The sequence below is a fragment of the Eschrichtius robustus genome, chromosome 6 (genome assembly GCF_028021215.1).
Source record: "Eschrichtius robustus isolate mEscRob2 chromosome 6, mEscRob2.pri, whole genome shotgun sequence".
In the NCBI taxonomy this organism is placed as follows: Eukaryota; Metazoa; Chordata; class Mammalia; order Artiodactyla; family Eschrichtiidae; genus Eschrichtius; species Eschrichtius robustus.
This window is the reverse complement of record NC_090829.1, coordinates 62,753,039-62,774,919: the sequence shown is the minus strand read 5'-3', so window position 1 is coordinate 62,774,919 and position 21,881 is coordinate 62,753,039. Positions and strand designations below refer to the sequence as shown.

The window sequence follows — 21,881 nt, the reverse complement described above, 5'->3', positions numbered from 1 at the left end:
ATAATATTGCAAAGTGGATTTCAACTCTTCTGCCATGTTCAAGAAAAGGCGCATCCCTTAGAGGATTTAGAGATGATATATAAATACTTTTGAGAGCCACAGTGGGTCATTTTCCCTTCAACGGTCTTAGATGATTTTTTCTTAGGAACTAACATGTAATTTTAATCTCCATTTTAGGGGCACTTGCTTTTGTATCTCCTCCCCCCAAAATACCTTTAATATAAGAAAATAATTCTAAGAATGAAGTCATAATAACTCAGTATTTTATGATACTCAGATTGTTGTCACTACATTTTTATCAATTACAGAAAAAAACCCACAATAAAATTAATCAATTTGGATGTATTTTTTAGTGACAAAGATTTTTAAAACTGGTTTTTCCACCTTAGAATGATTCTAAGTATTCTAAGCATTATATGAGTCAAACTAAATGAAAACTTGCCATGCAATTTTATATATATATATGTATGTGTGTATGTGTGTGTGTGTATATATATATATATACACACACACACATACACACATACATATATGTGACAAAATAAGGAATATACAGTCTTGCAGATAAACATACATAAATGAAGAGACCATTCACAAATTCCTAAAAGGTATGCAGGCAGACATTATTTCCTACTCCACATAGGTTTCTTACAAATACAAAGGTACACTCTCAAAGCCCAAGCAAAGACCACTATTACCTTCAACAACAACAAATTTTTTTTTCCCAATTACAGAAAAGGCTTTATTACAGTTTGAAAGATTGATATTTTGGGGAGAAAGGCACGACAATTATTATTTTTACTTTTCTGTGCATATTGCAAAAAGGAGATATGTCAAGTTCCCACTCTGGAGTTTTTAAAACCTCTCATCTTGGATTGCTGTGGCTTCTTGGGTGAGGTATCCTGGTTTTAGAGCTTAAAGCATTTCTCATTGTATCTATGAATAGTCACACATCCATGATAGGACACTGGCCTGGGCATTGCAGCTACCCCTGTGATGATACTTGTTGCAGGATCATAACAGAGAATAGTGTCTGTGGCTTCTCCATTTTCCCGTCTTCCACCCAGGATATATATTTTACCATTACATACAGACATACCACAGTTTTCCTGTTCAACCAAATTAAAAAAAAAAAATTAACTGTTGACGGTAAGGGATTTGGTAGCAAACTGAAAAGTAAAATAAGACATGCTTTAACACAGTCAAAAAAGGAGACATGAAATAATAAGCTCCCTTTTGCCCAACTCCTGCTCTATGTGTGAATACTAGGTAAATTTGCACGGGTGAAGGGAGTGTTAAGATAGAATATATGTCACTAATTGGGGTCAAGATATGGGTGGTGAAGTGGGGGTGGTAGACTGAGAGAAGGGTTTTAGTTAACTTAATGGTAGTTGAACAAAAACATCCTTGAAGAGTTGCTTCTCCTATTACAGGAAGGTCCTTCATTATAGAAAGTGGCTATTACATGATCAAGGGGTAGGAACATTATTCATTATATGGGATTACCCACAAGTTGAATGAATGAATGAGAGTTATAACCAAATTAAAGAAGCACTGTTATTAGGGGCCTTGGATGGGGCACAGAAACTCCCCAGATAACATTTTATAGTTAACTTTCCATGCAATGAGACTCTTAGCTAAATTTTACTCTTCTCTGTCAATAATACAATTACTATATAAAACAAATACTCTTGGCAAGGGTAAGAGTGATTCTTCAAAGAAAGAAATTACACTAAAATTGTCTCACTATTGCATGAATCTGGTTATGCTGCAGGTCAATTATTCTTCCATTTAAATTTCACTTTAATTCAGAAAGTTATTGCATATTATTATCCTGTTTCCACATAACCAACAATGAGATGGGTTCTACCAGTGAGTACAATAAACATTTTTACTTGATCGGATTTGCTATACATAAATTTCACTCTTGTAGAAAAAATTAAATCTTGGCGGATTTCTATAATAGAGGATAGTATCTTTGGGTCTAGAAGAATTAGTGAGTATTTTAAATGCCTACATTAGAGTTTATATACACCCATATTGACTTGGGGCCCATTATCATCAGTGAATGACAAACTTTTATGTAGAATACCACCCATGAACTGTACCAATTATGTGCCAGACTATAACATTTTCCATCCAAAGCACAATGAGCTCTTTCTATAAATTCTGAAAGTTCTGAACACAATAAAAAACAACATCCTTAGTTTTCAAGTACAAGCTGGCTTGCACTACTGAACTTTACAGTCACTTTGATGATGATTCTTAAACTATATTATTATAGGATCTTGTTATTAACATCATTTCATAAATAGTGCTCAGAATTAAATGAAGCAAGCAACCTTCAGAACAGATATTCATTCATATCAGGAAATTACTTGCATAGTTTATATTTCACTCTATGAGAGACTCAAGAGTAATGGCAGCTAGTAAGAAAAATAATTCATTAATACATGAAGTTTTAATGTTATTTTTCATGACTTAAATGAAACACAATCTTAATATTGTAAGATATACCCCTCTCCTTAATTATTATTTTTTATAATGCTTAATGCTTAAATGTTAAAATGCCAACAATAAAGAAAAAGAATCAGATTTCTTTTCAATCATTATTCTAAACTTTAACGACATTTTAAATACCTAGTCCGCTGAAGAAGGGTAAAAAAAAAATCTTCACCGGTCAGTAAAAAAAAAAAAATGTTCCTGATGAAAGTTAAAAAGCAAAATATGTTTAAAATAGCAAGTTGTGGAATTTAGGAATTATGCGAAGTCAAAAGGCATGGAAATGGCGAGGTAAAAACAGAGAAAAAGGCTGGGTCCATTAGGACTGGAAAAAAAGAGCTCATTTTTTCAGTTCTTTTTTTGTCATTCAACATTCTAAGCATTTAAAAAATCCACAACCTTTGACTCAAATAGCTGTCTACCATGAAATTACAGTTGATTTATCGTTTTTCATTTGATTAGTATTAAAAGGGTAGGCAGGGGCTTCCCTGGTGGCGCAGTGGTTGAGAGTCTGCCTGCCAATGCAGGGGACACGGGTTCGAGCCCTGGTCTGGGAAGATCCCACATGCCGCGGAGCAACTAGGCCCGTGAGCCACAATTACTGAGCCTGCGCGTCTGGAGCCTGTGCTCCGCAACAAGAGAGGCCGCGATGATGAGAGGCCCGCGCACCGCGATGAAGAGTGGCCCCCTCTTGCCGCAACTGGAGAAAGCCCTCGCACAGAAGCGAAGACCCAACACAGCCATAAATAAATAAATAAATAAACCCAAAGTTTTAAAAAAAAGGGTAGGCAGGACTTCCCTGGTGGCACAGTGGTTAAGAATCCGCCTGCCCAAGCAGGGGACACGGGTTCAAGCCCCGGTCCGGGAAGATCCCACGTGCCGGGGAGCAACTAAGCCTGTGCGCCACAACTACTGAGCCTGTGCTCTAGAGCCTGTGAGCCACAACTACTGAGCCCGCATGCCACAACTACTGAAGCCCGCGTGCCTAGAGCCTGTGCTCTGCAACAGGAGAAGCCACCACAATGAGAAGCCCGCACACCGCAACGACGACTGGTCCCTGCTCTCTGCAACTAGAGAAAGCCCGAGTACAGCAATGAAGACCCAATGCAGCCAAAAAAAAAATTAAAAAAAAAAAAAAAATTACCGAGCAGCAATCAATGCAAGATACATGAGATGAATTAGAAAACACAGTATCTTTAAGAAGACTGAATTCCAGTATAGAAATGAACATTTATAACTATAAGGAAATTTATCACTTGCATAATAGAGGTGGTAAGTGTAGTGACAGATCAGAAAAACAAGAGATTAATTCTGAACAGGGCAACCTCAGTTTGTTGTAACTGTGAAGTGGTTCTTGAAAGATGAGTAGAATTACAAATAGAGAAGGTAGAAAAGGCATTAAAGGCTAAGAGGACAACATGAATCAAGGCAAGAACACATACTATCTGGATAGCAAATGCAAGCAACAGATACTTAATGTAATTTGGGTAAAGGTGAAGAAAGTGAAGCTGAAAAGGCAAGCAGAGGTCAGACAACAGAAGACCTAGAATGAAGTGGGAAAACTTTTAGATTTTATTCAGTACATTTCCAGAGAAGAGACATAATTAGATTTGCTGGAAAATAACTGGTGGTAAAATGGGTTAGAAAAGCAAGACATTAGAGAAAGGAACACTACTTAGAAAATACTGTTTTAGTTTAGGTAAGAACTGATGAGAACCTGAACAAAAGCAGGAACCACAGGAATGGAAAAGAATAGGAGAAACTCTTGAGGACACAGAACTGATATGATGGATTGATTCAATTTAAGAGAAAGCAAGAAAAAATTTAAAAATTAAGTTTCTAGGTGTGAAATAATAGAAAATACATATTGGCCTCTGACCCCAGTTCCTGACACAGAGCTCCTAAATCCCTTGCAATTTTCCTGGTTGATGGGAGTGTCTTTTGTTCTAAGGAGGGACTGCTGCTGGGCTCCTAGATGGGGGTTGGTCACCAGAGAAACCAAGCCATAATTAGAAGCTTAAGTTTCACCCCACCCTCCCTTCTCTGGAGAGGGGAGCAGGGCTGGAAACTGAATTATAACTGATCATGTCTACATGATAAAGCCTCCATAAAAATCCCCAAAGTATAGGATTTGGAGAGCTTCTAAGTTGGTAAACACATCCATGTCCCAGGAGGGTGGTGCACCTCAAATCCATGAGGACAGAAGTTTCTCTGCTTAGGACCCTTCCAGACCTGACCTTAGGTACTTCTTTATCTGGCTGTTCATCTATGTCCTTTGTAATATACTTTATTGTATAACAAACCTGTAAACAGAAGTGTTTTCCTGAGCAAATTACTGAACCCAAGGAGGGGGCTGTGGAAGCCTTGATTTATAGCTGATTTGTCAGAAGTACTGGTGAAAACCTGAGACTTGTGACTGGCATGTGAAGTGGTGGCAGTCTTGTGGGACTGAGTCCTTAACCTGTGGAACCTGAAGCAAATTTCAGGTCATGTCAAAACTGAATTGAATTGTAAGACACCAGCTGAAGACAGAGATTGGTTGGTGTGGGAATAAACCCACATATGTGGTGTCAAAAGTGTTGTCAGGGAGAAAGAGTTTTTCCATTCACTAGGTTGTTTGGAAACAGAAAAAGTAAACTTGGGGAAGAAGGTGAATTGTTTTAAGTCTGAAGTCTTGGAACGCCATGGAAAACATCAAATAGGCAGTCGGAAATTTGAGTCTGGAGCACAGGAGAGAGGCTTTAATGGAGAATAAGATTTGAAGTCATCAGTACTGAGCAGTAAGTGTGATCACTCAGGAACGGAGTATAAACTGGAAAAAGGGCAGGGAAAAGAGGCTCAAGGAATACCCATATTTAAGGGTTGGGTAGAAAAAAACAAGAGAACATGAATGAGACTCAGGAGATTATTAGTAATGACCTTTGGGAGTACAGTATCTCTAGAGTGGTATAGGTAGAGCCAGATTTCCAGCATCAGAGCCATCAAGCATTTTGACGGTGGAAGGAAAGAGGGTAGAGCCATGAAACAAAAGGCCAAGGGAAGGCCTTTATGGGGCAGGGGTAGAGGCCGTACAAGGGTACAAGTGCAGTGTGGATGAAAGAGACCCAAGTACAGCCATTTTCTTTATAACAAAAACAACAAATTACCTCGTTTCTAACTGCAGAAGGAAAGAAACCAGTTTGAGAGAATTTCTTCTCTTCTGAAATGTGCTAGAGAGAGGGATAAGAACTGGAGTAGGAGTCTCAAAAAGGTCAAGGGGAAAAAAACCCAACAGCCCAAGGAGCAATACCTACTTTACCATGGGATGGTAAAAAGTAAGTTATTTCAGGGCAGGAAGTCCAAAAGGGAGGTGATACCTGTATGTGTATGGCTGATTCATTCTGTTGTGCAGTGGAGGCTAACACAACATTGTAAACTAACCATACTCCAATAAAAATTAATTTAAAAATTAAAAACAAAAGTAAGTTATTTCAATAAATTCCCTGGAAGGAGTTCAAAACAAGAATACCATATGCTTTATGTAGAGTATAAACAATTTTTGAGGGACTTCCCTGGTGGCTCAGTGGTTAAGAAACCATCTGCCAATGCAGGGGACATGGGTTTGAGCCCTGGTCCAGGAAGATCGCACGTGACGCAGAGCAACTAAGCCCATGTGCCACAACTACTAAGCCTGCACTCTAGAGCCCGCGAGACACGACTACTAAAGCCTGCGCGCCTAGAGCCCGTGCTCCACAACAAGAGAAGCCACCGCAATGAGAAGCCCGCGCACTGCAACGAAGAGTACCCCCGCTCTCCGCACTAGAGAAAGCCCGTGGGCAGCAACGAAGACCCGACGCAGGCAAAAATAAATAAATAAATAAATAAATAAATTTATTTATTTAAAAAAAAAAATTTTTTTTTTTTGGAAATAATCTGAGCATACATGAAACATAAATAGTGAAGTTACTGTATATTCATACTGGTCCTGTACTTGGTCTCTCCTACATTGATTTTTCTTTTGGATTGTTTTATGTTATTACCTGTCGGCTGAATGTATTCTGTACATGCATCCAGTAATCTTCAACTGGATCGTAACAGTATATTGCCTTGGTCAGTCCACCAGCAACATATATCAGGTTGTTTAAGGATACGGCTGTTATACACCTCTTGGCAATTGGGATAGCTGCACGAAGTAGCCAAGAATTGGTTTCTGGATCATAAGATTGAACCTAATAATATATAGAAGTACTTAATTAAAATTTCTCAACAAAAATGCCAATTTACATAATAAAAAGTCTGCCAATATACAGAAACATGATTAAAAATAAAATCCCATTAATTCACAGAATTAAGGGAGGTTGGCTTGAGAGTAAAATATCTCAATTATGAAATTCTCAAAAGAAATACAAATTTATTACTATCAAGCAGAATAGAGTAACAAACAAACACAGACCGTTTCCAAGATGAATGGCTAGCAGGTTTGCTTTTTTTTCCATTAAAACTAACAGTCTTAGATTTTAACAGAATTCTGTTATATAGGATAAGTATGCCTCAATTTGAATATAATTTCTTTACATGTTTAGGGAGTCCTTTCTTCAGAAGAACACCAGCGAACCTCAATTCAGTATACTTTGAATTATCACAAATTCTGAATTAATGAATTCTAAATATGTAACATTTGACATTATATTAAAATTTAATTTAGAAAAAGAATTTATTGATTGACAAAGTTCAGTAAACTATTGCTAAATGAATTAGGCATTAGACACTTGTTTGCAGAATAAACAGGGTATTTTCTCAGATGTCAGGATGGCACCTGTTCTTCTATCTCAGGAATTCAATGAACTGCAGCAGCTTTGAGCCATCCTATATTTACATTAGAGAGTTTTTCTTTTCTTTTCTTTGTTCTAAAGAATATTTTCAAAGTATGCAGAAAATGACCCAGCTGGAAGCAGTATAGTGTCTTACCCTTTGCTAATTCACCTCCCAATTGTTTTATGTGAATAATTTTTTGATTTTGTAAACTATACCAGTAAAAAGTTTTAAAATGGTTTATAGTATAACGCTGAGATCAGTCTCATCTCAAAAAGACTGGATCACACTTTTAACAGAAAATTGTTGGATATATTATGATCTCACTTTAGTAACTTGAAACTCAATGTTTTCCTCCCAAAGTATAAAGTACCAGACAATTTTTAAAAGCCCCCTCACACTAAGGGACCGAACTACCTACTTGATAGGCCTTCCATATTTCTCTTCTTGTGTGTATCATTGGTAATTTCTATTAAAAAAAAAAAAAAAAAGAGAGAGCATGGCTTACCTTATCAGAACAAGTATTATCATCAGGTCCTCCACCAATCACAAACAATTTGCCTATACAGCTAGTCACGGCAGGAGAACTCACTGCTTCCTTAAGGGGGGCAACTTCAGTCCATCGATTTGAAAAGGAATCATAACATTCTACGCTGCTAAGTCTGTTTTGCCCATCATAGCCTCCAACAACATATACCTATACGTAAAATACATGGAGAAATCTTAATTATCAAAAGTTTGAATTTTTAACTAGTTGGCTAAAGAATTAAGGGATCTCTCCCCTTTAAAAGCCCTTGGTAACTGTAATTGCAATATATTTAGCTCAGTTTCTGGACCTTTAAAAAAAATTATCATTCTCTCACCACCACCAAGGAGCCTTTTTAGACATTTTTTTCATAGTAGCCCCCTCCAATGAAATTTTTAATACCACAGATATATTGCATATCTGTTTATATATTGTATCTGTGCTTTATACACAAAACAGTATGATTTTTTTCACCAGCCCAAGAACCAACCTTCATCCCCTTAGGAGCAATATTGCTTGCATTGAGAGTTACAGGATTTAGCATAAATGCTCATACTCATGGATGGTGAAAATATTTGAGTATTATAAAGTAATAAAAGCTATGAAACTAAAGTATTAAGTAAGGATTACTAGACTGTGAGATCTTTGAAGGCAGGGCCTATCTTGTTCTTTAATTTAGTCCCTGCAGTACCTAGAAAAGTACCTGATACATTATGAACTCTAGAATGTGTATTTCAAAGGGCTTTCATGTACATTTTCTTTTCACAAATGTGAGGAAGGTAGGGCAGATGAACTAATCAACAAGCCATTAATTAAATCAGTTACATGCAGAATAATCCATTAAGCATCACAAGATATACAAGAAACTTTTAACCTACTTATAGAAGCTCTCCTAAAAAAAAAAAAAAAAAACTCTCCTGTTTAACATCTATAATTCTTTTAATGAACAGTCATCATCAACTCTTTTCTGCATCCATATCTAATTAACTATTAAGTTCTACCGATCATTCTTTCACAGCATCTCTCACATCTGTCCCTTCCATTTGTTTCCCACTGCCACCATCCTCGGGGTCCATATCATTTCATACCTCTCAATCTACTGGTCTCCACTCTTGTACTCTCTAAACCACAGATTAATCTTCCTAAAACACCTCATCAACTCCTTTTACTAGTTTAACAATGAATGCCTAAGGGTCAAGGCCAAACTCTATACATTGTCATTCAAGCGTGTCCACAAATCTATCTTTCTGTACTCTTCCAAATTTCCTAAGCAGCCAATGCTATTTCAATCTTGCATTTCTCACATTATGTTAAAATTATCTGTTGGTGGGTTTGTTCTCCCAACACCACGCAGCCCAGAGAGGTTAAGTAACTTATTCAAGGTCATGCAGCTAGAAGGGGTATGGAAACTGTGGCACAATGTAGTACTTAAAGGTACAGGCTTTGAAATCAGGAGAGGGAGGTCCATATTTAGCTCTGCCACTGCAAGTAAGACCTTGCTTGGGCAGCTTACCTATCCTCTCTGAGACTCCATCTTAATTTCCTCAATTTAAAAATGTAGACAATAATAGTACCTATCACATAATATAATTTTGAAGATTAAACTTTATTACTATTCCCCTACATGCATAAACTAAAAATATATGCTGTGAGCCTTAAGATAAAAGGCCTCTAGATTAGGAAAATCTGAGCTTTTGCCCCTGCTTTATCACTTTCTGTGCAACCTTGGGCAAATGACTCGATCTCTCTGGATTCAGTTTCTTTGTAAACTAAAGAAGTTACATTAAATATTCTAAGATGCCTTCTTGCTCTAAGATTCTATATTCCAAATCATCCTAGGTTTCCTTAACAGAGTGCATTTACAACTTTAAATAACTTTCTATGTTTGAATTCAGCCTATATTGTAATTTTTGGGATAACTGCTTTCCATGAATTGAGTACTTGCTGTATAAAGTAGGAAGGATTCCTTTATTTCTTGATTTAGTGCTTCCAAGTTTTGGGCACCTTCAAGTCAAATATACTAATATTTGTCAAATAAATTTGTGTTCATCAATCCATATATGATATTTGAGACATCTTTTGCATATGCCTCTGTATGTTCAGACTAAATAATTATAATGTTTTTAGTCAGACCTCACCTCTTTTCAACCCCTTATTTTAGCTGCCCCTTTCCAGTAGTATTTTGTCATCCTTGAGGTATAGCTACCAAAACTGTATATAATATAGTAAGTACTAACAAACCAGTGGTTTTAGAAAATACTCTATTAGTATTTTATTTCCATTACATCTAGCTCAAAGTCCTCATTATTTCACTGGTCTTATAGACAGCAGCAACACACTAGATCAATACCCTTAGGAATTAACTTTCAAACTGCACTTTGAGAAGCTTTGAGAAGCTCTAGTATTCTATAGTATAGAGATTTCAAGACGCTTCTGTGGGGAGATAGGGGGAGGGAATGAGAACCGATGGGTGGCTGAGTAGGGAGGGTTCCTGGCATTATCTCTGTTCCAACTAGAGCAGTTCTGCTTTCTCAATGGTGGCTCTAAAATGTCTTCAAGAGAGGGCTTAAGAGGCAGCAATCTTTTTAAAAGAGAGTACTAGGGGACCAGACAAAAATATATGTGCAATATATTCAATATCTTATGATAACCTATAATGGAATATAAGCTGCAAACAAACACCCCTGAAACATGAATCACTATGCTGTACACTTGAACACAATATTGTAAATCATCTATACTTCAAAAAAAAATGTGCGAGCAAGTATGCTGCTTTTATTTAGATCGCTCATTAATTTGAAGTGGCTTTGGAGGAGCTGATAGAGACAGAGGCAGGGAAGGGCTAAAGAGTCCAAGTTAGCCCTTGATACACAGCTGTATTTTTATCTGCTTTATGTAATAGCTTTTTATATTAGATTTAACTTCAAAAAAGTTACTAGTCTACTAGTGATTCAAAAATCACTAGTCTACAAGTGATTCTCAAGTTCCTAAGAACAGTGAATGGTCCAGAATCAAATTATATGTTTTTCATATTTATTAGCTGCAGCCAATAATAAGTTTGCTTTAAAATATGTTGGTGAGTTTATCTTAACACTTATTTGTTTTGTCCCTACTTGTACAAATAAAAAAGATAAAATAGTATTACTCTACATAAATATATCTTGGCCTGAATGCCAAAGTCAGTAAAAGGAAAAAGAATGCTTGGGTTAGACATTGGCCTGTTTTCGTACTTGATGTAACTCCTTTATTTTCCAATGCTTCTCAGTCATTTAGACTGCATTGGTGCCTGAGAAGAGAAATGTGCTGCACTGCTACAAATTCCTAGTTGGGAGAACAAAATATCCATTCAAAAGTACAGTGTCAAATTGTTTATATCTTCCGTTTATGTATTGAGGTTAGAAATGGAAGGAAACACAATCTGAGTCCAAAATACCCAGAGGGTGAGTAAAATCAAGGATTCATCTGTGGTATTTATTCTGGAAATGTAACAGCAATAATAATAAAAAGTGGTTTCTCTTACTTTACCAAGGAGGACAGCCATTTTGTGACGCCATCTGCCTTTATTTAGAGAAGCAACTCTGATCCAAATATTTAACTGTGAGTTATAAATCCAGACATCACGGCCATTGATTCTTCCACCTTTAAATGCAAAACAATGTGCACACACTAACATGTATATCACCAAGGGATCTTTGCCAAAGGCATAGATAATGAAAACACTGAGTTATTCACCCAGTCCGAGAATTTGAGGATTCAGTTCAATAAATGAAACAAGGACCCTCTTAAAACTTAAAATGGAAATGGTTCTACAGAGCAGATTTAACTTTGTCAGTTCTTATCCTGAGAAATAATAACTATATGCCCCAAATAATAAAATGTAGAGTATGAACTTACCAAATGTGTAAGACTGTTCATTTAAGAGTCAGACAACAGAAGCACCCGGACAAAAGAATTATTCTAGAAAGATTTTTAAAAATCACCAGTGTTTTAGCTATCCCAGGAAAATTAGAATGGACATTTCCCTAGTAGGGCATAACTTACAGAGATATTTCCCAACCGATCCCCTATAGCCCAATAAAAATAAAAACAAATTCACGAGTCAAAAAAAAAAAAAAATCACCAGTTTTTTAAAAAGCGTACCATTGTGCAAAATAAAGTATGCGTTGTTATATTGTTCAACATGTAGTAATACAGTAACCTGCAAAGGTGGTAAAATTATTTAACTAACACATTAATTAACAAACTTAATTAAACTTCAGATTATAGATTCTGTAGTTATACTTTGTATATAAGTCTGTCACTTTATTGTCTGTTTGATTTTAGAGGTAACATATCACATATTATAATAAAAGTTCAAGTTAAGAATTTTAAGGAAAATCCTATTTCATAAACTTTGGGGAGAATTTCAGAAAACATGGGTGGGTTAGAGATGATTAACTGAGTACTTTTCATTTTGCATACTTTACTGTGTTCCTTAAAACAAAGTAAACAGGTAAAAGTTTTAAAAATTGTACCATATTCTATATGCATTTGAGAGCATTTAAAATATGATAAGGCCTATCGTTTAGTGCAGGGAACATAGTCAATATCCTGTGATAAACCAAAATGGAAAAGACTATGAAAAAGAATTTATATATGATAACTGAATCACTCCGTTATACAGTAGATATTAACACAACATTGTAAATCAATAAAATAAATTTTAAAAATATGATATAGTTGAAGGCCTTTTCTGGAGAATCTTTTGTAAATCATTCTGCATCATCTTGTGCCTGTCTTTAAGAGCAAAAAGTCATTTTCAGTTTTATTTGTTGTATAATATGATCTGCCTAAAGCGGGCATATCTACTTTCACTGTTTTCTTTTGAGACACTGTTATGGTTTAAAACGGCCAAGCTGTGATTAAGTTAAAAGTAGCTACTGTAATAATTCTTTATTTACCTGAAACAAGAATGTCATTCCTTAGAGCACAGACCGCATACTCTGATTTGGTAAATTCTGGAAGCTTAGCCAAAGACTTCCACTCTCCTGTCACAGGATCATAGCACTCAGTGTATGGAAGATTAAATCCTCCAACTCGTTCACAGCCTCCAACGACAACTATCACCTCAGAATAGCCAGTTGACCTAAAATAATTATTATAAGAATGCAAAAATAATAAATTAAAATACCCTCAAGATTGTTTAAAACCCTAAAAGCATACCATTGTCATAAAGAAAGTAGAACACTATATAGAGTACATTGTTAAGTTTATTCTCTCAGTATATGCCAACTAATACAGCCTGCTAATTACTTACTTTGAGAACATTTACAAGGGATTTAGTGATATCATCTTTCCACAGAAAATTTCTATGGGTATTTTTTTTCTATGAGTTTTACCTTAAAAGTTATAAAATGGTCCAAAGATCCTACCTAATTCAATTGGAACCCTGGTAATATCAAGGATGACTTTCAAACGCAGTCTTGCAGCAATTCAGATATGCATAACCACACAAGGTAAGATAATGCACTTTTTCTAAGTGTAGGAAAATGGAGCTTTTTCATCAGATTGTTAGTTCTAAAAAAACAAATTCACAGTACAATCTAAGTACCCTTTAGAGAAGTATATGTACTTGTTCAGACACTATTTTTAAAAATAAACTTTTTTTTTTGGCTGTGCCTCATGGCTTGCGGGATCTTAGTTTCCCGACGAGGGATTGAACCTGGGCCCTAGGCAGTGAAAGCGCAGAGTCCTAACCACTGGACCGCCAGGGAATTCCCTAAAAGTAATTTTTCTAAAGTTAAGTAAATTAAGGTAATCCAATTCAAAGTGTTGGGTTGTCACTAAAGATGTTAACAGAGTTTATAACAAAGAATGCTAAAGGAAAAAAGCAAGATGAAAAACTGTACAGAAGGTCTGATCAATACTATGTAAATAATGTGTCTGGAGAGAGCATACCAAAGTGCTAATGATGGTTTTCTCTGGATTGTGTGGCTTCCTCCTTTATATCAACACAAATTTTCAAAACAATAATGAGCATGGGCTACTTTTAGAGTGGAAAAGACAACTTTTAAGAGCACTAAGGGAGGGCTTCCCTGGTGGCGCGGTGGTTGAGAATCTGCCTGCCAATGCAGGGGACATGGGTTCGAGCCCTGGTCTGGGAAGATCCCACATGCAGCGGAGCAACTGGGCCCGTGAGCCACAACTACTGAGCCTGCGTGTCTGGAGCCTGTGCTCCGCAACAAGAGAGGCCGCGATAGTGAGAGGCCCGCGCGCCGCGATGAAGAGTGGCCCCCGCTTGCTGCAACTAGAGAAAACCCTCGCACAGAAACGAAGACCCAACACAGCAAAAATAAACAAATAAATAAATTTATTAAAAAAAAAAAAAAAAGCACTAAGGGAATCCAAAGTTCACGTTAATTACTGGCTTCTTTTACTTTGTAGTTTAAAAAGATACTGACAGGAAAAACTAAAAGCTTATCCAAGCCTTTTCTTTTTGTTCAGAAGACTCATGGAAATGAAAAAGTCTTGTAATTGCATTTTATGACTGCTATGATATTAAGTCTCACAGAGAAAAATGCTAACAATGCGTCTTCTCTTACTTAAATGTGGAGGGAAAAAAGACAACATCAGAACACTTATTTGTAGTTTTAGAGTGATGTTTTACAATTACACTAGAAAAAAACAAAGTAAAGCAACATTGGTATGTCCCTTTAACAGAGCTGCTCTATTCTAGCTACAGTTACTCACAGCTATTTCAACTAACAGTCATTCACCTAGTCCATGCCAGGCATACTTTTTCCATTGTAAAACCAGAAATATATATTGTAGAAAAGAATTTTGCTCACAGATGCAATAAAAATTACTTTTAGGAACCCAGCAAATTCTATTACCCTAACCTAGAATATAGTAAAATATTATCAGAAGGACTCAAATACTATCAATAATATTTGCTATTTTCCAAATAATTCCCAAATGAAAATATTAAAAGTAAATAGTGGATAGCACTAGACACTTAGTAGAATAACTATTGACTAATTTATCCTTCTTTCCATGGAAGTATTATTTCCTAAAATCTTACTTAAAATACTGCTAAGACAAACCCACGTGATACTCCTCAAAGTCTTATTTACTGATTGAGCAAAACAAAAATTGCTAAATACTGTCACTGGGGTTCAGTCACTCCTAATAGTTTTAATACAAAATCAAGTTAATTATTACATAGAATTCTGACAGAATTTTGTTTTATACTTTCCTTATAGCATTTTACTTGTTTTATACTTTCCCTTTGCTTGAACTTGCTTGCTTTTTCAAGACTTCTTAGCCCAGTAAACATATATTGTCTGTTTTGTACCTTGGAACAAGAAGAGAAAACAGCACAAAAAGCTAATGGCTAAAACATTTAGTCTCACTAAATAAGGGATTATTTTAGTGTCTATGTGTAATTATCTGAAAGGATCAGCAAACTAGTAGTTTTGCCTGACTGAAGGTCTTATTTGCAACCAAATGGCATTTAACTTAATTAGAGGCAAGTCTGGTGTTCTCATTAGAGACTGTTGACTCAATAAAATAGTTATTTTTATTTCTTGAGCTCAGAAAAATACTTATCTCAGGCAGGAAGATGATTGCCTTAAAGGAAATGAGTTGCTGCAGCTGATAACGGTGACTAGAATAAAAAAGCGGCCAAGATGATAGTACAGGATGAATAAAATTCTGGATACCCATGCAATCTATTTTTTAGAGTGAATGTTACTTTAGTAACCCTTTAAAATGAAAATTCTGATTTTCTGCTGTGACAAACCAACAAATATTTGCTGCTTTAGTATTACATCTCACCATTTGTTCCTAGGAAAGTGTGACAAGCAAATTATCTTTTTTCTACATTGATAAATATTTTTTAAAAAGTCATCACACTCTTTTATCATAAACTTGAGAAAAGATCAAATTAAAAGATCACATTCTTTGATTTATGTGAAAGATAAAATAATTATAAATCCACAGAATATTCTAAACCAAATCAGTAAAATCGATAGTAATTACCAGGTTCAGTTAAAAATCTCAAAAGGCGAAATAAAGGACTTGCTGGCTGAAATAACAGACCTACTTATTATCAACGCAAACATGCCAGAGACAGATGAACTGCCAAACTAACTTTCATCAACAAAAAGGGGTCAAAAGGTGATCCTGGCTAATAAGAAAAATAACAATATATTTAAAAAACTCAAAAGGAAATGTTTCCATATAGTGGGAAGTTGGAAGGGAGAAGGGGGAGGTGTTAGTGACATAGTCTATTTACCATTCCAAGACTCAAAAATACCTGAAAACCAAGCCATCACACCAAAAAATGAACTTAAATAGAGATATGATACTTTAAGCCATAAAGAGAGCTAATGGCTCTCTAGTCTGCAGGATATGACAGTTACTAAACTTAATATATTAACTATATATCAAAAGAGGGGATTGGTCCGCCCTAGGAGCAATAAGTAAATGAATGAACAAATGAATGAAAGAGTAAATAATAATCACAGAGGCAAACATTTTCTGTGCCCATTCAAGTTACTGTCTAAAGGAAAAGAGAAACCTTAGCTAAGCTAACTAGAACATTACTGGGTTTTTGGTAAGAATATTTTATGGTGGGTGAGACTTTCTCAAGCCATACTAGCTGAGAAGACTCTGGTTCTAAAGATCTACTAGATCCCTTTGTTTGGATTCTAAACAACCTTTTTGAAAACTTTGGCTTCCCAACTGGTAACCTGCGCATAGTAAGAGAATATGCTGGAAAGGTTGACTTAAAATATCTAGTCTGTTTGACAGTTCCACTTCTTATTGCAAATACATGTATATAAACTAAAAGATAAATGAGTTCATCAGTCTCTCATAATTAACATTAAGTCTGCCCCTAACAGTCTGATCTTACTGTATCAAAAAAAAAAAAAAAAAAAAAAGTTTCTAAGCCTAGAGGAATCACTGGATTATGGTTCATCAATATAAACGAATATAAATGACCCCTTAAGAGGCTTATGCCAGCCATAAACCTTATGGCTTTCTAAACTAAGTAAGGACAGTTTCAGCTTGTGTGGTAAGGCTTTCCACCTGAAACTGGAATAGACAGAACGGGTTCTATAAAGAAATGGTTGTACTGAGTGAAAGATTCAAAATGTTTACTCTTAAAAATAAGCAATTATATAAGAATTTATTATCAGGAGCTGATCACAGATGTGCTTATATAGCCACAAAGACGTTCATCTCACTTACTGGTAAAAAATCAGGAAGAGTTCAGATGTGGGTGGGATGGCTATGGTTCACTGTAGATTTCATGTCATGAAAACATGTTTACCATATATTAAATAATAACAGCAGACTATGAAATAGATTACAACTTTGTAAAAGAAATAATAAATTCTTAGAGAATAAAAGGGAAGAATAAAGCCAAGTGCCACAGTGTTATTACCTCTCGGAGATGGGAATATGGGTATTATTTTTTGTTATCTCCAATTAACATAAATTACTCCACCCCCTCTTTTTGACTCAAGTTCATAAAGAACAAAGGAGAAAACCCATACCTTATTATTAATAGCCACTCCTGGGTTGCCTGCTCCTACATATGGGACAAGCATTTCTGCTATCACTTTTCTGCTACATGATCCTGCTCCCAAGGCCACAGGTAACTGTTCAGAGATTCTCTCTCCACATGAGATGGAGAGATTCAGTCTCTCTGAGTGACTGAACTTGTGATATAGAAACCAAACCCCATGAGTGGTCACATTCAACCAGACTAGTGAGAGAGAATGATGCAGACGTGCAGAGAAAAGCAGAGGCAAGCGTTAAGAGGGCACAGCTTGGTTTCTGATGGCTTTTCCGTAGCCTGTTCTAGTCTTCTTGGAAGTCCTGTTGAATTTCTGCCCTTAGGTTCTACAAGATAATGACTTCCTGCACCCTTTTAATACATCTATCTGCCTTCTATGCTTATGCTGGTGAGCTGGTTTCAATTACCTGCAATCAGAATTCTGATCCACTAGAGTTCAATGAACTGCAGAAAAAAAACAACCTACAAATGGTTTTCAAACTCAGGAAAAGATGCTCAATCTTCCACATTAAAGAAATGCAAATCAAAATTATGGGATGTAAATTTTCACTTTCCAGAGTAGCAAAGATTTACAAAAACTAATACTACACTGTGCTGGGGAAGGACTGAAGAAATAGAGACTTTCATATTTTTAGATGAAGTATAAATTGGAAGTCAATTTTTACAGTATCTACCAAAATTTAAAATGCACATATCCTCTGACTGAGCAATTCCACCCCTAGTAATTTATGCTATAAATTATCGGACATATGTATAAGAATATTCACTGAGCACTGTTTGCGATGAAAAAAATTTAGAAACAACCTAAATGTCCATCACCAAGAGATGGATTAAATAAATTATGCTATCCATAAATGTGATACTATACATCTCTTTAAAAAGAATGAATTTGAAATTTTCCATAAGGAAGAGTAAAAAAAAAAAAAAAAAAAAGAATGAAGACCTATAAGTGCTAATATAGAACAACCTCCAAGATATTTTTAAGTGATAAAAACAAGGTGCAGGAACTGTGAGAGAAGTACACCACCGTCTGTATAAAAAACAGTAGAGACGTATGTGTACATATACACACACACACACACTTCTATATGCAAAGAATATTTCTAAAAAGTTAAAAAAAACTGGTAACAGGGAGATATCCTTTGGGATGAGAACTGATATATCAAGGGTCAGGTAGAGGGAGACTTAGGCATGTATACAGTACTTTTATGTAAAAATGAATTCAAAATAACAATGAACTAACACGTATAAAAATGGTAAACCATGCATCCGATGATATAGTAGATTATCACTCTTAAGAGGGACTGGAACAAAAATTCAGAACACTGAGTTCTAAAATATTATTTCTTAAAAAAAAATCTTAACCTTAGTCTTCTCACTGATTTATTCAATAAGAACTTGAACCTTGTCCTCATTATGGCAATCAGGTTCCTATTTTCATTATATAGTAACTGATTATCAGACAAGAGGTAGTAGAAAGTATTAGAAGAGACAAGTACTTAATTAACCAATTCCAAACTCAAAGTGATGAACTTATTAAATCTTAGCTATCTCTATTGTTTAATGGAGTGTCGCAGATATTTTTCCATAGGTATGAACAATTTATACTTAAAATAAACCATTTGATAGCAAGCATTTCTGTCCCTCAAACCACATTTCCTATTCTATAAAAGTATAGTGCAAATTTAAAATGTATTTTGATTATTCATGAAACCAGCAATAATTTTTATTAAGCATTTTTGTGTCAAATACTAGGTTATGCATTTTTCATATGACAGTTCTAGTCCTCACAACAATCTTACAAGGTAGATGGTATTATGCTTATTTTACAGATGAGGAAACTGACACATAGAGAAGTTAAAGTGCTTTGCCCAGCATCACAGAATTAACTAGTTATTAGAGCTAGGTTCTCGTCCAGGTCTATCTGATTCTGAAGCCAGTACTCTTGACACATCGTGAGCCTTGCACTATGTGTTTATTAAAAACAGTATTATACATTAGTACAGAAATTTAAAGTTGTATAACATATATTAGTAAAAACAACGATTCCTAAGCTTTACTCCTTCTGTGATTGGTCTCCACTATTTCTTCTTTATATACCCGAGGTTTACAACTGGCAGTACCGATTATCAAAGTTTTCATGGTCTTATGTTCTATATCCTCTTCCTAGAAACCTGCCATCACACTCCATTTCTAATATAATGTATCTTGGGGTTTTTTCTGTCATTTAAGAGACACATGGGTATATATAGGTAGACTATCGAGTATGGCTTGAGCTCTGGAAAATACTTGGCACACAATAAACACTAAAGAAATATTGGATGATGTGAAGAGTATAACCTAACTGCACAGTGGTGGGATGGGACTGTCACTGCCCTAATCCAGAGCTGATCTTTGCCATCACTAACGGTGTAACCACCAGATACGCTGTATCTCCCAATGTGATGCAATGTGATATATACATTACCTTGGATGAATTCTAATCAAAAATATTTAACTTGTCTCCATCGAGCTGAAGCTAACTTCCAGTTTCCAGGAAACAGCTAAATGCAGCTAAACGACACCATAAGGAAGCAATCAGACTAATACAGAAGGTGGAATATTTTTCTGTACAACTTGACCATGGACAAGTCAGAATCATGAAAAAGAAACTGTTTTGAAATAAAAGACTTCATGGAAATAACCAGATGCAATGAGTAGTCCTGGACTGGATCCAGGTTTATTAAAGGACAGTTTGGAAAAGACTGGGGAAATATGAATATGGAATGGATATTAAATAATAGAAAGAATTATTCTTAACTCTGAGGTTAATTTTGCCTATGTTATTGTTTTAAAGATGCATCTTCAAGTAAATATATATATTTTGTATATGTATAACTATATGTATATAATTTTTTAAAAAAAACATTGGCTGAATGATTGAACAAATGAAAAAGTCTGGGCTGGATATATAGTTTTGATAGTCAATAGCAAGCATGGTAATCAAAACCATGAGAATAGATGAGATCATCTAGGAAAGTATCAAGGCAAGACGAAGAGAGGTTAACCAAGGGAATATCAACATTTTAAACACTAGAAAAAGAGCTATCAAATTGAAAATGAGTAGCTGGAGAAGAGGACCATGAGGGAAAGGGTACTCCTGAAGCTAATGGAAGAGAGTTTCAAGACAGATTGCTTCAGTTAAAAATGTCAGATCCTAAACAGAGATCAAGGTGAATAAAGACTGAAAAGAGGCTAACAAATAACAAATAGAAGGTCACTGATGACCTGATTGAGAGGAGTTTCAGTAGACTGACTGGAGCAGAAGTCAGAGGAGTGAGCTGCAGTTGAAGAAGTGGAGACATCACTCCTCTTACAAAGTTTGTAGCTTCTCAGAAAGATGAGAACCTGTATAAATAATACATATTGTTCAGATAAGGAAATTCCTAGTGATTAGTTCTAACATGCAGTAACAGATAACTGGAAGACAGAATATAAAGGATAGAAGGTGATGGCAGAGTTGTAAAATGAAGGATTCCTCCAGATTCCTCACGTAATACATAAAATATAAAATTTACATAAAATAAATATCTGCTATTATATTTACAATAGTCTGCAAATTCAATAAAACTATAGTTTGATTTTTTTTCTACTGGCCTCCTAAAGAAAAATGATATATCATAATCTTATATAGATGTGTTTCACTGTATGAAATGGATTGGTTCCCTTAAAAATTGGATGTAAAATTATATTTTTGTAAATCAAATAACTAAGAAAATCAGAAAATTCTCTAGTTATAATGTAAGCCTAATTACCTTTAGGCTGCACTCTAATTTCATTCCAGTCATATCTTTATAAACAAATAATTTTAATATAAATGACTTTTGATTCTACAACATATATTCCTTGGTCCCTATTCTAATCCTATGCAGATGGGAGATATGGGGGATAGATATTATTAACTCTATTTGACCCAAAGCCACTCTGTCTACCACAGGGGATTCTGTTTGTAAAAATATACGATTCTCCCCTTGGAAAGACACTGTTTGCTCAGAAAAGTTCTGGAACAGACCCAAAGCTGTTTAGCTTTCTTAATTAATACATTTAAGAACCTTGGTCTTTCACATTCTTAGGCTCAGCCGAAGTCTCTTAACAGTCCTAAAAGGAAGAACTTAAAAGAAATCATCAGTGTATTTTATAGAATAAAACTGTAGTTTTTGTTCTTTGTTAAAAGACCAGGAGTAGAGTATTTTATATTTCTTTTTTTTTAATTTTTAAAAATTTTTTTGGCTGCGTTGGGTCTTCGTTGCTGCGTGTGGGCTTTCTCTAGTTGCGGCAAACGGGGGCTACTCTTCGTTGCGGAGCACAGGCTCTAGGCGCGCAGGCTTCAGTAGTTGTGGTGCACGGGCTCAGTAGTTGTGGCTCGTGGGCTTAGTCGCTCCGCAGCATGTGGGTTCTTCCCAGACCAGGGGTCAAACCCGTGTCCCCTGCATTGGCAGGCGGATTCTTAACCACTGC

The 21,881-nt window shown here is 35.6% G+C and overlaps 1 protein-coding gene across 4 annotated transcripts in view; it reads right to left on the bottom strand.

Moving 5' to 3' along the window:
• Positions 1-514: 514 nt before the first annotated feature.
• Positions 515-21,881, bottom strand: part of KLHL24 (kelch like family member 24) — a 36,169-nt gene continuing 14,802 nt past the window's right edge. For all 4 annotated transcript variants that reach the window (XM_068546315.1, XM_068546314.1, XM_068546317.1 and 1 more), the window contains 5 exons: positions 12,760-12,944; positions 11,340-11,458; positions 7,802-7,990; positions 6,522-6,710; positions 515-1,109 (listed from right to left, as the gene is read on the bottom strand). In XM_068546315.1, the coding sequence (XP_068402416.1) occupies positions 909-1,109; positions 6,522-6,710; positions 7,802-7,990; positions 11,340-11,458; positions 12,760-12,944 (883 nt within the window). In that variant the 3' untranslated portion in view covers positions 515-908. The remainder of the gene's footprint in view (positions 1,110-6,521; positions 6,711-7,801; positions 7,991-11,339; positions 11,459-12,759; positions 12,945-21,881) is intronic.